Source organism: Nicotiana tabacum, chromosome 15 (genome assembly GCF_000715075.1).
Source record: "Nicotiana tabacum cultivar K326 chromosome 15, ASM71507v2, whole genome shotgun sequence".
NCBI lineage: Eukaryota > Viridiplantae > Streptophyta > Magnoliopsida > Solanales > Solanaceae > Nicotiana > Nicotiana tabacum.
In genome coordinates, this window is record NC_134094.1 from 100843860 (window position 1) to 100862378 (window position 18519).

Here is an 18519-nt window from a genome sequence, read left to right on the forward strand (position 1 = left end):
TTGGTTTGCGACCGCATATGGAATTCTGCGGACCGCACATTTGTGCTTATGCACCCTTTATTGCCTTGTGCTTCGGAATACTCCTTTTTTAGTCGGATTTCATCTAGGGAGACCAAACTTCTAGTATTCCTGCAATTTGCACAATTTTATTAGTTTTGGAAACACAATTCAATACTTTCGGACTAAAACAAAAGCTAAAAGGTGATAAAAGAAGTCAAAACCCCCACTTATCAGTCACCTACATAAATAGTCTATGCCCTGGAAAAACTCGGAACGAAGGTGAAATAGCCACCCAAGTTGAGGTCCGACACGAGCTCCAAACAATCTGACGCCCTCTGCAAATTTCACCAGGAGCACGGACAAAAATAAGAAGACTGCATTGCCCTCAGGCAAGAGGTTATGAACATGTTGCAGCAGGGATACCTCAAAGAGCTGTTGATCGACAAGGGGAGAAACAACTTTGCCAGAGGACGTGAACGCCAAGGCCCACCAAATTCACTGTCACCATCTCGCACTATCAACATGATAATCAACGGCAGCGATGACACCTCCATCAACGACATTATATTCACTGCCACCCACAAGCTCAAAAGATCCATCACCTACGAATGGTATGACGGACTCGAAGAAAGTATCATCTTCGATGAGTTAGATGCCAACGGTTTGACTTTCCCTCATAATGACGCTCTCGTAATTACTTTGTGCATTTTAGATACTGATGTCAAACACATCATGGTGGATGATGGAAGTGGAGTGTGCATTATCCATCCCCGAGTCCTCACCCAGATGAGACTTGAGGACATTATAGTGTCGCGCTGCATCACGCTAACCGGTTTTAATAATGTAGTTGAGCAGACATTGGGAGAAATTACACTCCCAGTCTTGGCCGACAGCGTAACATTGGAGACGACATTCCACATTATGGACTAGGACACCGCGTACAACGCCATAGTAGGGCGACCGTGGATACATCTCATGAGATCCATTCCCTCCAACTTACACCAAGTAATCAAATTCCCAACACCTTGGGGGATATTCTGCATACAGGGAGAACAACGCACATCCCAGGAATGCTACCACATCGCCTTAGATGGAACAACAACCCAACAGAAAAAAGATAAGGAAAAAAGTGCATAGCAATCAACAGGGTCGAGGTCGACACAAGAAAAGACCAGGGACATCATCATGGATCCTGAAATGGTTGAAGCTGCAGATTCGACTATAGAGGACCTCGACCCCGTTCAATTAGATCCCAGTGACTATAGCAAAAAGGACTACATCGGCTGCAAACTCTAAGAACCAGGTAAATTCAGTCAATTCTTAATAACTAATGCGGATTTGTTTGCCTTCATCCATGCAGATATGTCGGGTATCCCCAAGGATATCACCACACATAAATTTAAAGGCTGATCCATTCTACCTTCCGGTAAGGCAAGTCAGACAAAAATTCAATCCCTTCATCAACGATGTCATCCACGAGGAGGTGAATTGTTACACCCTATATTTTCGTACATAAAAATGCGTCGTAAGCAAACTAATGTAGGACCAAAAATGAGATAATATTTAAAAGTATATAAAGTAAGTTAATCATGTTACCTCTGAGGTTACAAATATTGAAGATCATGAACAACAAGTACAAAGAGGGTTGGACAGTTCAGAAGCTAAAGCAATTAAATAAAACAATGTTTCGTCGAAAGTCGACAAGTTGGAAATGTTATAACATGTACCTTTGGGGTGAGCTAGGGTGATTAACGTGATAAGGAGATTATGTTATGATTTATATTAGTCATATGACATCCGTGTGTTATGTTTTGAAGTCAAGCGAGTTGTGGAACAAAAGTCGATGAAAGTCATCACAAGTTACATTCATAAGTTTTACTGAAACTTTGGGTCAAATGTAACTGCGATTTCCTCCCAATATACTTAGAGTCATGGGGTGTTCCACCCATAAAATTAAAGATCTATGAGTCTATTTTCCAACGCATTAAACCGTTTGTCAATACGATATTGGAGTAGAAAGATATGGGCATTTATGCGATACTGCGCAAGCTGCTAGGTGACAAGTAGGTGTGTCACCTACTTGCTTAAATGAAAGCCCAAAAATGGGCCATTTCGGGTCGTCCAAAGAGGCCTTTTAAGGGCATATTTTCTTCATATATTAGACTTAAAATAGAGCATAATAACCAGACATAAGCTCTGCAAAGAATCCTCCCAAAAATTTCCCACAAACCCTAATTGATTTTCTCTCCCTTTCAAGTTCTAATTGGAGGTAAAACCTAGAGTTTGAAGAACCAAGATAGGAGCTGAGTTATCTAACAAATAAGGTGAGTTTACTGCTCTCTTTCATCCAGTTTTTCTTCTATAAATTCATGGTAAGTCGTTCTATACTTGTGAGAACTCACGGGACGGTGATCGGAAGCCGTGAGTTCGAGTTATTCACTTGTAGCGGACTGTTTTGTGGACTGTTTTGTGTTGCTGTTGGGCTGCGTGTTTTACTACTATTTTGTGGAGTTTTGGAGGAGGAAGGGGGTTTAGAAACACCATATAAATGTAGGGTGGTTGGCTGGTCGTTCGTCATAACATTTTCGGGTCGTTTGACACTACTACGATGGTCGTTTTGTGTATGAAGAGATTGGGGTGTGTTGGGCTGTTTTGTAGTATTTGATGGTGTATATAGGGCTGGAAAATGATGTATATATGTTGTTATTGTTCTGTTCTTGTATTGTTGGTGTTATCTTGAATTTGGAGGAAGTAAGGATTATAGGGGAGATGCTGCCCGTTTTAATACAAAATAGGTTTGTCGTTCGTTGTGCGATAGTTGTACCTTTCGTAACTTAACGATAGTATTATTATCATTCTTGTAGATTAAGGTGCAAAGAGGTGAGTTCAACTTGGTGATTGGAAAGATTGTGATAAGGTATGTTAAGGCTAATCCTTCCTTCATTTTGGCATGATCTCGTAGCTACATGTGTTAGTAATGAGACAAAAGAGAAGTTCATATTCATGAATTTATTCACACTATTCTAGTCTCATAAGTTACAATATTATTCCTTATCGAGACTCTATATTCAATTTTAGTATTGTCTTCTTCCAGTCAAGAGAGCAGCAAGCCTATATATACAGTATTACAGTATTTTCATTACCATCGAGCTATAATCGATGGGCAGGCCCTTATTGGGCAACCTCTGATCAGATGGAAAGTTATATACCGAGCCTACTGTGGCCGAGCGCCTATGAGCGAGCCCAGCATGGTCGAGATACATAGCCTAGTAGGGCCGAGCGCCTATGAGCGAGCCTACTATGGCAGAGCAGTTATATATACCGAGCCTTATAAGGCCGTACAATTATTTTACTTACTATATTGAAGGAGTTGAGTCAGTATCAGCAGGTAAGTATATCTCCAGATCATCTTTGACTCCTAGTTACTTCCAGTTATTATATTATCAGTTCGGTTTCGATTTTCAGTTATGTTATTGCCTTACATACTCGGTACATTATTTCGTACTGACGTCCCTTTTCCGGGGATGCTGCATTTCATACATGCAGGTTCAGATAGACAGACGAGTAGATCTCCTCAGTAGGTGTTTCCCGAGTTCAGCCTGATCGGTAAGCTCCACGTCTTTCGGAGTTGCCAGGTCTAGAGTGTTGTGTACATCTTATGTATATCTGTATATATGTTATGGGTAGGTCGGGGCCCTGTTCCGATCATAGTACATCTATCAGTAGAGGCTTGTAGACATATCCTGTTGGTTAGTGCAGTATGCTGGGTTTGTAGGCCTGGTATGTATATTTGATGGTTTGTCAGCTGTAGTAGCTATGACGGCCTTGTCGGCCTAGCTTTATATTGATGTTTAGTTAGCGCTAGTTTCCATTCAGTTTTATATTTTTCTTCGCAAATTGTCTTGCAAGGTGGCCCCATGGCCAAAGTATGACATTATATGTTCAGATTCCCTTAGTCGTAATTTTGGTATGCCAGGTTAGGTGAGGCACCGGGTGCTTGTCTCACTCCTAGGTTTGGGGCGTGACAAACTTGGTATCAGAGTAGTTCTGTCCTAGGAAGTCTACAAGCCGTGTCTAGTAGAGTCTTGTTTATAGATGTGTTGTGCACCACATTATATAAGCAGGGAACTACAGGGCATTTAGGAGTTGGTTACCCTTCTTTGAAATCTAAATCGTGCTATAGAACTGAGTTATAGGAAATTTGAATTAAACTTATGTGTTGGTGTTTACATGCACAGATGACGGTGACTAGGAAGACTACGGCTAGCCAGATGAGAGATACAGCAGCAGGTGAGGGGACCAGCAGGGTACCCCCAGTAGATGGGGCCCAGTCTGAGGCTCAAGGCGAAACCCCTACTCAGCCATTACCGGCTCCTCCACCAACTACGGAGATTCCTAGGGAAACCGCACATCCAGTTCCCCCTCCACTTCCATCAGATCAGGACTTGAGGAGTGCGGTGCATTTGTTGACACAGTTGGTAGCTACCCAGCAACAGGCTAGGGCATCAGCTAGTGCAGGAACTTCTGAGGGGTCTGGGAGTTCAAGGGTCCGAGAGTTTATTGCTTTGAGTCCCCCAGAGTTCACGGGGACAGATCAGAGGGAGGACCCGCAGGATTTCATAGATCAGCTTCACAGGATCTTTCGTGTTATGCATGCCACGGAGAAAGAGGCAGTTGAGCTAGCAGTTTTTCGACTCCGAGATATAGCCATCCTTTGGTACGAGGGATGGAAGAGGTCCAGGGGACGTGATGCACCTCCAGCTATTTGGGAGAATTTTTCAGATGCCTTCCTTGACCAGTACTTACCACGGGAGATCCGACAGGCTCGAGTCGATCAGTTTCTAGCCCTCAAGCAGGGTAATATGAGTATTCGAGAGTATAGTCTCCGTTTTGACTCATTGGCCAGATATGCACCATCCATAGTTACTACTATGCGGGATAGGATTCACAGGTTTATAGCAGGGTTAGCCCCAGAGTTAACCGAGGCATGTGCCACTGCTGCATTGCAGGATAGTATGGATATCTCCCGGATTCAGGCATTCGCCCAGAATATAGAAAGGGGTAGGTGTTGGCAGCAGGGTACAGAGAGGGCTGAGTAAGGGCAACGTAAGAGGATGAGATTTCCCAGGTCTCAGGAGCAATCTCAGGGTAGTTATAGGACCCAGTACTTCGGACGGCCACCTAGGCCTCCACCACCTCGGTTACAGGGTTACAGGTATGACCGCTATACTCAGTCAGGACCAGGTGAGAGCTCACGGGCATCGGGTTTGCAGCGACAGCGAGGATCTGCGCAGACATGGTCATTTCCTCCACGGTGTGACATCTGTGGTAGAGGACACTTGGGCCAATGCCGAGCAGGTTCTGATGCTTGTTATATATGTGGGCGTCCGGGGCATATGATGCGAGATTGCCCAAATAGAGATTCGGGGGGAATGGCACAACCAGCGAGTTCAGCAACAGGATCATCTATGTCCGTGCATCCTTCAGGGCGTGAGTCTCAGTCTTCGGCCGGTAGAGGTCGGGGCAGAGGTAGAGGTTCCAGTTCAAGTGGTAATCAGAACCGTATCTATGCTTTAGCGGGTCGACAGGACCAGGAGTCTTCACCAGACGTTGTGACAGGTATATTAACCATTTGCTCTCACGATGCTTATGCTTTGATAGACCCAGGATCTACTTTATCGTATATTACCCCATTTATCACGAGGAAGTTTGGTATAGTGCCTGAAATACTAAGTGATCCTTTTGCGGTATCTACACCGGTCGGAGAATCGATTATTGCTAGACGGGTTTACCGAGGTTGTACGGTGACAATTTGTAGTCGTCAGACCTCAGCTGACCTATTTGAGCTAGAGATGATGGATTTTGATGCTATCATGGGCATGGACTGGTTGGCAGCTTGCTATGCCACAGTTGATTGCCGAGCAAAGGCAGCCAGATTTCAATTTCCGGGTGAGCCAGTCCTTGAATGGGTAGGTAATACACCAACACCCAGAGGTAGGTTTATTTCCTATCTGAAGGCGAGGAAAATGATCGCAAAAGGGTGCATTTATCATATTGTGCGAGTTAGAGATGCAGATGCTGAGATACCTACACTTCAGTCTATTCCCGTAGTCAAAGAGTATGCAGATGTGTTTCCAGATGAGCTTCCAGGTATTCCTCCAGAGCGAGAGATTGATTTTAGCATCGATTTGCTTCCAGGAACTCAACCAATATCCGTCCCTCCGTATAGAATGGCACCTGGCAAATTGAAGGAGTTGAAGGAGCAGTTAAAAGATTTGTTGGAGAAAGGTTACATCAGGCCCAGTACCTCACCTTGGGGTGCACCAGTACTACTTGTGCGGAAGAAAGACGGCTCGCTGAGGATATGTATCGATTATAGGTAGCTGAACAAGGTAACTATTAAGAATAAGTATCCACTTCCAAGGATCGATGACTTGTTTGATCAGTTGCAGGGGCTAGATGCTTTTCAAAGATAGATTTGAGGTCGGGGTACCACCAGGTCAGAGTTCGGGAAAAAGATATTTTGAAGATAGCCTTCAGGACCCGATATGGCCACTTCGAGTTCCTTGTCATGTCCTTCGGGTTGACTAATGCACCCGCTGTATTTATGGACTTGATGAATAGCATATTCCGACCATTTTTAGATCTGTTCGTTATAGTATTTATTGATGATATTCTGGTTTATTCCCGTTCAGAGGATGAGCATGCGAACCACCTATGAGCGGTACTCCAAACCCTCCGTGATCGTAAGTTGTATGCTAAGTTTTCTAAATGTGAGTTCTGGTTAAAGTATGTAGCATTCTTGGGGCATATTGTATCAGATGAAGGGATAAAGGTGGACACTCAGAATATTGAGGCCGTGAAATCTTGGCCTAGACCTACCACTCCGATAGAGGTTCGTAGCTTTCTAGGCTTAGCAGGATACTATCGGAGGTCCATAGAGGGTTTTTCTTCCCTTTCGGCACCATTGACGAAGTTGACACAGAAAGAAACTAAGTTTCAATGGACAGAGGCTTGCGAGCGGAGTTTCCAAGAGCTTAAGAACAGGTTGACCTCAGCTCCAGTTCTAACACTTCCAGAGGGTCTAGAGGGTTATGCCGTGTATTGTGATGCATCAGGTGTCGGGTTAGGATGTGTCCTGATGCAACATGGGAAGGTAATTGCGTATGCTTCAAGGCAGTTGAGGAAGCACGAGAGGAATTATCCGACCCACGACCTCGAGTTAGCTGCGGTTGTCCATGCACTTAAGATATGGCGGCATTATTTATATGGTGTTCATGTTGATGTATTTACTGATCATAAAAGCCTACAATATATCTTCAAGCAGAAAGAGTTGAATTTGCGACAGAGGCGATGGCTTGAGTTATTGAAAGATTACGATGTTAACATTCTCTACCATCCAGGGAAAGCTAATATTGTAGCAGATGCCTTAAGTCGCCGATCTATGGGTAGCTTAGCACATGTAGAGCCCGAGAAAAGACAATTAGCTAGAGATATTCATCAATTGGCTTCGTTGGGGGTTCAGTTAGTAGATTCTGAGGATGGTGGAGTTGTAATCCAAAACACTGCAAAATCATCCCTCATAGCTGAAGTCAAGGAAAGGCAGTACGAGGACCCAGAGTTGGTCGAGTTGAGAGAGCGAGTTCCGCAGCAGAAGAAGCCATTGTTAGAGCTCAAGGGAGATGGGGTTCTCAGATATAGGGGTCGTTTGTGTGTTCCAGATGTAGCAAGGCTACGAGACAGGATTATGTCAGAGGCACATTATTCATGATATTCCATCCATCCTGGATCGACGAAGATGTATCATGACATTAAGGATGTGTACTGGTGGAACGATATGAAGAAGAACATTGCTGAGTTTGTCGCCCAATGTACTAGTTGCCAGAAAGTGAAGGTAGAGCACCAGAAGCCCGGAGGGCTAATGCAGACTATAGAGATCCCGACATGGAAATGGGAGGCGATAAACATGGACTTTATCATGGTTTTACCTCGTTCTAATCGTAAGTTCGATTCCATATGGGTGATAGTCGATAGGCTCACGAAATCAGCTCACTTCCTACCGGTCAGATCTACATATACAACAGAAGATTATGCAAAGTTATATATTAAGGAGATAGTGCGGCTACACGGAGTACCAGTTTCTATTATATCTGACCGTGGGGCTCAGTTTACAGCACATTTTTGGAGGTCATTTCAGAGAGGTCTAGGGACTCAGGTGAATCTCAGCACAGCTTTTCATCCACAGACTGATGGACAAGCCGAGCGCACAATTCAGACACTCGAGGATATGTTACGAGTATGTGTGTTGGATTTTAAAAGAAGTTGGGATGAACATCTACCTCTTATCGAGTTTGCATATAATAACAGTTACCACTCCAGTATCCAGATGGCTCCGTACGAGGCTTTGTATGGGCGTAAGTGCAGATCTCCTATAGGGTGGTTTGATGTTGGAGAATCTGGGTTACATGGGCCAGACCTGGTTCAGCAAGCTATAGAGAAAGTAAAGCTTATCCGGGAGCGACTGTTGACAGCTCAGAGTCGTCAGAAGTCATATTCTGACGTGCAGCGATGAGACTTAGAGTTCAGGATTAATGACTGGGTATTCTTAAAGGTATCACCTATGAAGGGCGTGATGAGGTTTGGCAAGAAAGGCAAGCTTAGCCCACGGTATATTGGGCCTTATAGGATCATTCGGAGAGTGGGCCAAGTAGCTTATGAGTTAGAGTTGCCCTCAGAATTGGAGTCTGTCCATCCGGTTTTTCACGTATCTATGCTACGGAAGTGCATTGGAGATCCTACCCGAGTGGTGCCCACGGATGATGTACAGATTACAAAGGACTTGTCATACGAGGAAATTCCAGTTGCCATCCTAGACCGACAAATCCGCAATCTACGAAATAAGGAGGTAGCTTCCGTAAAGGTTTTATGGAGGAGCAAGAATGTAGAAGAGATGACATGGGAATCGGAGGAAGAAATGAAGTCTAAATACCCCCACCTATGTCAAACTGAAGATATGGTTCGAGATGGGACGCTACAACATAGCTCTATGTAGGCTAGCAGGTCATCAGGTAAGCTTTTATTTTTCACTTTCAATATTTATGATTTATGGTCGGTGAGGCAAATTGCTGCTATTTATAAAGATTGGCCATATGTGGCATGCATAGTATGTTTCTGGCTACGTGCAGGTTGGTTTTAACCTAGTGTACGAAGGATACTTTGGGAAAATTTTCCAAAGTCTCTAAGAGTAAACATTCGAGGACGAATGTTCCCAAAGGGGGAGTGATGTTACACCCTATATTTTCGTACGTAAAAATGCGTCGTAAGCAAACTAATGTAGGACCAAAAATGAGATAATATTTAAAAGTATATAAAGTAAGTTAATCATGTTACCTCTGAGGTAACAAATATTGAAGATCATGAACAACAAGTACAAAGAGGGTTGGACAGTTCAGAAGCTAAAGCAATTAAATAAAACAATGTTTCGTCGAAAGTCGACAAGTTGGAAATGTTATAACATGTACCTTTGGGGTGAGACTAGGGTGATTAACATGATAAGGATATTATGTTATGATTTATATTAGTCATATGACATCCGTGTGTTATGTTTTGAAGTCAAGCGAGTTGTGGAACAAAAGTCGATGAAAGTCATCACAAGTTACATTCATAAGTTTTACTGAAACTTTGGGTCAAATGTAACTGCAATTTTCTCCCAATATACTTAGAGTCATGGGGTGTTCCACCCATCAAATTAAAGATCTATGAGTCTATTTTCCAACACATTAAACCGTTTGTCAATACGACATTGGAGTAGAAAGATGTGGGCATTTGTGCGATACTGCGCAAGCTGCTAGGTGACAAGTAGGTGTGTCACCTACTTGCTTAAATGAAAGCCCAAAAATGGGCCATTTCGGGTCGTACAAAGAGGCCTTTTAAGGGCCTATTTTCTTCATATATTAGACTTAAAATAGAGCATAATAACCAGACATAAGCTCTGCAAAGAATCCTCCCAAAAATTTCCCACAAACCCTAATTGATTTTCTCTCCCTTTCAAGTTCTAATTGGAGGTAAAACCTAGAGTTTGAAGAACCAAGATAGGAGCTGAGTTATCCAACAAATAAGGTGAGTTTACTGCTCTCTTTCATCCAGTTTTTCTTCTATAAATTCATGGTAAGTCGTTCTATACTTGTGAGAACTCACGGGACGGTGATCGGAAGCCGTGAGTTCGAGTTATTTACTTGTAGCGGACTGTTTTGTGGACTGTTTTGTGTTGCTGTTGGGCTGCGTGTTTTACTACTGTTTTGTGGAGTTTTGGAGGAGGAAGGGGGTGTAGAAACACCATATAAATGTAGGGTGGTTGGCTGGTCGTTCGTCATAACATTTTCGGGTCATTTGACACTACTACGATGGTCGTTTTGTGTATGAAGAGATTGGGGTGTGTTGGGCTGTTTTGTAGTATTTGATGGTGTATATAGGGCTGGAAAATGATGTATATATGTTGTTATTGTTCTGTTCTTGTATTGTTGGTGTTATCTTGAATTTGGAGGAAGTAAGGATTATAGGGGAGATGCTGCCCGTTTTAATACAAAATAGGTTTGTCGTTCGTTGTGCGATAGTTGTACCTTTCGTAACTTAACGATAGTATTATTATCATTCTTGTAGATTAAGATGCAAAGAGGTGAGTTCAACTTGGTGATTGGAAAGATTGTGATAAGGTATGTTAAGGCTAATCCTTCCTTCATTTTGGCATGATCTCGTAGCTACATGTGTTAGTAATGAGACAAAAAGAGAAGTTCATATTCATGAATTTATTCACACTATTCTAGTCTCATAAGTTACAATATTATTCCTTATCGAGACTCTATATTCAATTTTAGTATTGTCTTCTTCTAGTCAAGAGAGCAGCAAGCCTATATATACAGTATTACAGTATTTTCATTACCATCGAGCTATAATCGATGGGCAGGCCCCTATTGGGCAACCTCTGATCAGATGGAAAGTTATATACCGAGCCTACTGTGGCCGAGCGCCTATGAGCGAGCCCAGCATGGTCGAGATACATAGCCTAGTATGGCCGAGCGCCTATGAGCGAGCCTACTATGGCAGAGCAGTTATATATACCGAGCCTTATAAGGCCGTACAATTATTTTACTTACTATATTGAAGGAGTTGAGTCAGTATCAGCAGGTAAGTATATCTCCAGATCATCTTTGACTCCCAGTTACTTCCAGTTATTATATTATCAGTTCAGTTTCGATTTTCAGTTATGTTATTGCCTTACATACTCGGTACATTATTTCGTACTGATGTCCCTTTTTCGGGGACGCTGCATTTCATGCATGCAGGTTCAGATAGACAGACGAGTAGATCTCCTCAGTAGGTGTTTCCCGAGTTCAGCCTGATCGATAAGCTCCACGTCTTTCGGAGTTGCCAGGTCTAGAGTGTTGTGTACATCTGTATATATGTTATGGGTAGGTCGGGGCCCTGTTCCGATCATAGTACATCTATCAGTAGAGGCTTGTAGACATATCCTGTTGGTTAGTGCAGTATGTTGGGTTTGTAGGCCTGGTATGTATATTTGATGGTTTGTCAGCTGTAGTAGCTATGACGGCCTTGTCGGCCTAGCTTTATATTGATGTTTAGTTAGTGCTAGTTTCCATTCAGTTTTATATTTTGCTTCGCAAATTGTCTTGCAAGGTGGCCCCATGGCCAAAGTATGACATTATATGTTCAGAGTCCCTTAGTCGCAATTTTGGTACGCCAGGTTAGGTGAGGCACCGGGTGCTTGTCTCGCTCCTAGGTTCGGGGCATGACATGAATAAACTATTAGAAAATGTCTCAATCAGGGAATCGAAATATCCTAAGTGGATCTCTAACATAGTGATGGTCAAAAAGAAAATCGGGAAGTGGAGGATGAGTGTGGACTTCATCGACGTGGTAGCTGGTCCCATTACCGCATATCAACCAACTCATCGATGTGGCTGCCGGGCACAAGCTGTTGAGTTTTCTGCATGCATACTCGGGCTATAACTAGATACTTATGGAAGAAGAGGACCAGGAGAAAACCACGTTCATCACCCACTGAGGAACATATTGTTATAGGGTCATGCCATTTGGGCTGAAGAACGCAGGAGCTACTTATCAACGATTCGTCACGAAAATGTTCAAAGATCAGCTCGGCAAAAACATAGAGGTATACATCGATGACATGCTGGTCAAATCCGTAAAGACGGAGGACCATATCAACCATCTGGAGGAAGCTTTTGACATACTGAGACGGTACAGAATGAAACTAAACCTAGAGAAATGCGCGTTTAGCGTAGCCTCGGGAAAATTCTTGGGCTTCTTAGTGTCACAGTGGGGGATCGAAGTCAACCCAGACCAAATCAAAGCTATCGAAGGGATACTAGAGCTCCTGACTACAAAGAAGCAAGTCTAGAGGTTAATTGGTCGAATAGCCACCCCTATCGAGATTCATCTCGCGGTCATCCGATAGATGTCACAGATTTTTTGGCGTACTTAAAAAGGATAATAGCCTCGAGTGGACGCCCGAGTGCGTACAAGCTCTACAAGAACTGAAGGTGTATCTATCATCACCGCCCCTACTCTCAAAGCCCCAACCCGGAGAACATCTCCTCGTCTTCTTGGCCGTCTCCAAAGTGGCAGTAAGTGCAGTCTTGATCCGAGAAAGTAAAGGTATGCAATCTCTCATTTATTACATTAGCAAAACACTTATCGACGCCGAGATGAGGTACCCACACCTCGAGAAACTAACCCTGGCACTCGTCATAGCTTTACGAAAGCTTAGACCCTATTTCCAGTGCCACCCTATCTCGATCGTTACCACCTTTCCTCTGAGAGGCCCTTTACATAAACCCAAATTATTGGGGAGGCTGGCCAAATGATCCATCAAGCGAAGCAAGCATGATATCACATATCAGCCGCGAACGGTGATAGAGTTGCAAGTGCTCGCTGACTTTAGTACAAAGATAATGTCTGAGGTCGAGAAGGAAGCCATCCAAGCTTCCCTCCAAACACAAGACCTATGAGTCCTATACACCGACGACACATCCAACGCTTCCGGATCATAAATGGGACTCGTACTCGAGGTCCCTACCGGCGAAGTAATTCACCAGTCCATAAGATTCCCATATATGACTAAAAATGAGGTCGAGTATGAGGCCGTAATTGCAGGATTGAGACTAGCACTCAAGTATGGGGGAAGCGGTTAAAACTCCATTGTAATTCCCAGCTCGTAGTTTACCAAATCACAGGGAATTTCCAAATCAAAGAACAAAGGTTAAGAAAATATCGGACCGAAATCTGTATGTGCTGCCCAAGTTCAACAAATTCTAGCTCGACTAGATCCCGCGTGTGTAGAATGTTGAAGAAGACGGCCTCACCAAATTGGCCGCAGCCACCAAAAGCCTCACGACCGGGGATAAAAGTGTAGTCCACCTCCTCAACTCGTCTCTAGACCAAATCAAGGTAAGATCTGTAAGTTTAACCTGGGATTGGCGTAATTGTATTATCGCCTACTTGCAGGACGGCACACTCCCAAACGACAAGAATGAAGCCAAAAAACTAAGAATGCAGGCAACCAGATACAACCTCCTCCACAACGACCTATATAAAAGAACTTACGGCGGCCCTCTGGCAAAATGTTTAGGCCCAAACCAAACCCAACACGTCCTCGAAGAAGTTCATGAAGGCCATTACGACACTCATACCGACGATCGAGCACTCGTTAGGTGTCTCATAAGGGCGGGATACTACTGGCCCACTATGAAAAAATATGCCTCAGAGTTTGTGAAGAAATCCGAGCAATGTCAGAAATATGCCCCAATAATTCACCAAGCGGGCGAACATCTCCACTCAGTCACCTCTCTGTGGCCGTTCATCAAGTGGGGAATGGACATCATGGGCCACTTCCCAGCAGGAAAAGGTAATGTACGGTTTCTTTTAGTTTTAACTGACTATTTCTCTAAATGGGTGGAAGCAGGAGTGTTCACCCAAATACGCGAACAAGAGGTAATCCCCTTCATATGGAGAAACATTATCTGCCGATTCGGCCTACCCAAAGAGATTAGTTTCCACAACGGACCCTAGATCACGGGAAAGAAAACCGCCAAATTCTTCGAGAAATGGCATATCAAGAGAATACTTTCAACCCCATATCACCCAGCGGGTAACGGGCAGGTCGAATCCTCCAACAAGTCCATATTAAACATCATGAAGAAAAAGCTCGAAGACGCAAAAGGACTGTGGCCAGAAGTACTCCCAGAAGTACTATGGGCGTATAGAACCACCCCGAAAACAAGCACAGGGGAGACGCCCTGCTTTCTGGTCTACGGGCCCGAAGCAGTGATACTAGTCGATGTTGGAGAGCCCAGCCTAAGGTACTCTCACGAAAGCGGTAATAGTAATGACGATAGTAGAAGGCAAGAACTCGATGAGATCGACGAACGATGAGATATGACATACATAAGGATGGTCGCTCAAAAGCAGCAAGTGTAATGCTACTACAACAAGAAAGCAAAGGTCCAGCCGCTCAAAGTCGGGGACTACGTGCTCAAAGCCAAAACTCAAGCAAGCAGAGATCCGCGGGAAGGCAAACTGGGAACAAACTGGGATGGCCCGTACAAAATTATAGACAAAGCAAATATGGGTTCATTCCAACTAGATACGATGGAAGGAAAACAATTACCAAAAAATTGGAACATCAACTACCTCAAATACTTCAACTTCTAAAAAGAAGAAGTGCCCCCAAGTCGTACACTTTTTCCCTCACTTGAGTTTTGTCTCATTAGGGTTTTCTCAAGGAGGTTTTTAACGAGGCGACGAAACGGACACTTCGAGTCGAATTATGCGAAGGAAATACCTTTTTCTCTTTCATTGCCAGACTCCTCAATACTCTCCAAGTCGAACAATTAAGGGACTAGATAGACTAGGACTGGAACGCCAGCCAACGCCCAAAGTTTGTAACTTTATCCAATCATGTAATCAGAACAACAGTGTCAAAGTAGTAGAAACTTATGTTTATCAAAACTGACTTAACAAAACGTTAAGTTCGACCCAGTTCGAATAAGACCTATCGGCCCTCGGCCGCACCTCAAGAAAAGGTTAAGTTTGACCCAGCTCGAAATAACCTATCGGCCCTCGGCCAAACCTTAACAAAAGGTTAAGTTCGACCCAGCTAGAACAAACACCTGTCGGCCCTCGGCCACACCTTAATAAAAGGTCAAGTTCCACCCAGCTCGAACAACACCTACATTTAACAAAAGGTTAAGTTCAACTCAGCTAGAACAACACCTGTCGGCCCTCGGCCACACCTTAATAAAAGGTCAAGTTTGACCCAGATCAAACAACATCTACATTTAACAAAAGGTTAAGTTTGACTCAGCTCGAACAACACCTGCCGGCCCTCGACCACACCTTAATAAAAGGTCATGTTCGACCCAACTCAAACAATACCTATATTTAACAAAAGGTTAAAATTTGACCAAATTCGAACAACACATACCGGCCCTTGGCCGCGATTTAAAGAGGTCAAATTTGACCAAGTTCGAATTACACCTATTAGCCCTCGGCCACGTTTTGATAGAAGGTTATACTTAACCGAAGAAGAAGCTAAGTCCAACCGTTCAAACCTAACCGATCGATCCCCAAACATACTTGATCTATATAGACAAAGGGGGTGATTTATCCTATAGCTATTCAACCCAAAGACTACGACCAACCAACGAACGACAACAAAAGTATGAAGGAGCAAAACAAAAAAAGTATAGGAATAAATCACGGCAAATAAGAAAGGCATAAATGAAAGAAAAACCCAACTTTGATATCTATAGACAAAGGTTTCTTACAAAGGCTCTTGAAGACGCTAGCAAAAATACACAAAATTATAAAAACAAACTACTACTGCCAATCGCCATCACGACCTACAACGTCTTCACTGGTTCGGTCTTTAATGCCGTCACCGCCCCGATCTCCAGTACCCTTTCCATCCTCGCCCGGAGGGTAAACAGAATCGTATCAGGCCTCATCCTTAAGGAAAAATATAGCATTCTCCCTGTCCTCATCTTCTTTGCTGGGGCGAGGCGTAGCCGAGTCGTAGCCACAAGAAACCCGAGCCGCGCGAGCCTTGACCCGAGCATCCTCGAAGTCCGCAATAGGAATGGAACCCACCACATGCAACTCACGAAGCACATCCAGTTGGGCCTCGGTATGAATCCATTCCTCGTACAACTCATAGGGGACGTTGGGGAAGACAGAAGGCCGTGCAAGAAGTTTGGCCTTCTCAGCCTCCAGAGCAGCAACTCGATCATAAAGATCAAAGATTTCTTTTTCCAAATCCCAAATCCTTTCATCGAGCCGTTCTTCTTTAGCCCTCGCCATCGATAAGTCATTTTGTCGCTCAGAACGAAGGGTTCGGTTCGCCAATTCAAGGAACTCCACCCTCCTCCGAGCCTCCGACCGTGCAGACTACACCTTATCAAGCCCCTCCTACTTCTCGGCGACCTCGCCGTTGAGATCCTCCACCTTGAACTGACACTCTTCAAGTTGGACTCGTAGCTGAACCACTTGGTCTTGGAGATCACTAGATTGTGCCTCTATGCCCCTGCTGAGCTCAAGATCTTCCTCTTTGCTCCTCAACGTCCCTTCAAGGACACTAAATTTCTCCACAGCCTACATAAGCTCCTTGTTCCTCTTCTTTAAGTCCTCCCTCAGGACCCGCACGTCGCCACCTTCGCGAAGCCGACATCGGAGCTCCTGGTACTTTCCAAGGCATATTATATACTTGTCTTTTAGCTTCACGTAAATTTCTTTATGTCTTCTCTCCCGTCGAGCACTCTCAATCTCTAGAATAAACATCTACAAAACAAAGAAAAGGGGTTAGAACTTACAAAGAAACTAAAGCATAAGGAAAAGAACAGATGATAGTCGTACTTACCTAGTGGGCGAGACCAGCAATGTTATTCGACAAAGTGATGTCGTTTATCATCTCGAGGGTCGTACCCTCAACCTCAGAACAAAGAGGACCGAAGGCAGGGACTACTCCCTCGGTATTTACAAGCAGATTACGATCCATCGGAATCGTAATAGTTATGGAACCCCCTTCCAACCTCACCTCGAGTTGGACCAGATCGGAAGTTCCTCGTCGATCATCCTCAACTCGGCCAGATCCATATCGGAGTCGGACCTAACGTCCTCTTCAGGAATGGCCTTCTCTCTGCCATTAGCAGAAGAGGGGACATCCACTACCGCCCTAGAAGACGAAACCTCCTCTTGCCTCGGAAGTGCGAGGCCATCGTCAGGCATCCCGCCTTTGACTGTCTCCCCCGCAGGATGCATCGATGCACTCACGTTCATCTCCTCCAAATACAGGACCTCAGAGTCCACCTCAGTGCTCTTTCCAACATGCACTATGGACATCTCACGAAAAATGAAGTCGCCTTATTCCAAGTCGACGGCTACTGGCCTTTCTCCTCCCGCATCCACGGCTCTCCTCTTACGAGGCATTAGACTACCATCCTCAGGAAAGATATCATCATCCTCATCGACTAGTGAAAAAAGTCGAGGAGCGGAAGCAATGGATGGAACGGAAACAGGTTCTTGAACTGTGGCCGCCGAGGGAGGGGTCAACACAGAAGCGGTGGTAGTTGCGATAGTGGTGGAGGCCGAAGGTGCGGTAGCCTTCCTCCATAAAGATGGCACCAGTGCCCGGCTCCTTCGATAAGACCCCCTGACTAGGAAAGAAACAAACGATGAAGTTACCAAATCGAGTCGGTGTACAATGAAAAATGAAATGACCACGGGCAAATAGAAATGGTTACTTGTCGAAGGAAGAGCCGGTCTGAAATTCTTGATGAAGCTCGGCCAGTTGCGAATTCCCATGACGTGGGGGAGGATTTGCTCGACCCAATCAGAAGAGCGCGTGACTAAAGGGGAGGCTGATTATTGGCTACAAGGAAAGGGAAGTCCTTCAATTAATTCCGAGCAAGTAAAGGAACGCAAACAAAAATTGAGCACTTACGTGGGTAATTCCAAGCCTCGTGAAAGCCCTCGGCATTAGTCAACACGTGCTCAGTCCCTACATAGAAAATATTGAGCCAGAACTGGTTACTGGCCTTATTGTCCATCTTCACCACCAAATATTTGCCTCCACGGTGCTGAAGATTCATCATCGTTTTCCTATAGAAGCTAGGGACGAAGAGATGAACCAAATGCTGCAGCGTCAGCTCAACCCTGGCCAGCTCGGCAAATTTGGTCAACATCCTAATAATTTTATAGACATACGGCGCAAGCTGAGCAGCGCAGATGCCGTAGTGACAACAAAATTCCTCCACCAATGGAAGGAGCAGGAAAGAATAAAAGATGAGGAAGGGATAAGTGTATAGACCGCAGTATCCGGGACAATGAACCTGCACCACGTCCTCACCAGCCGGGATCAGTTCGATATGGTTTGGAAGGCTGAACTTGGCCTTGAGTTTTGCCAATTCTTTAGGCGTCATCGTCGAT

At 44.4% G+C, this 18519-nt stretch overlaps 1 protein-coding gene across 1 annotated transcript; it reads left to right on the forward strand.

Annotated features, from left to right (window-relative positions):
* Positions 1–405: 405 nt before the first annotated feature.
* Positions 406–930, forward strand: LOC107816845 (uncharacterized). The gene has a single exon (XM_016642591.1). The coding sequence runs from the start codon at positions 406–408 to the stop codon at positions 928–930; it is 525 nt and encodes a 174-aa protein (XP_016498077.1).
* The last annotated feature ends 17589 nt before the right edge of the window (positions 931–18519 follow it).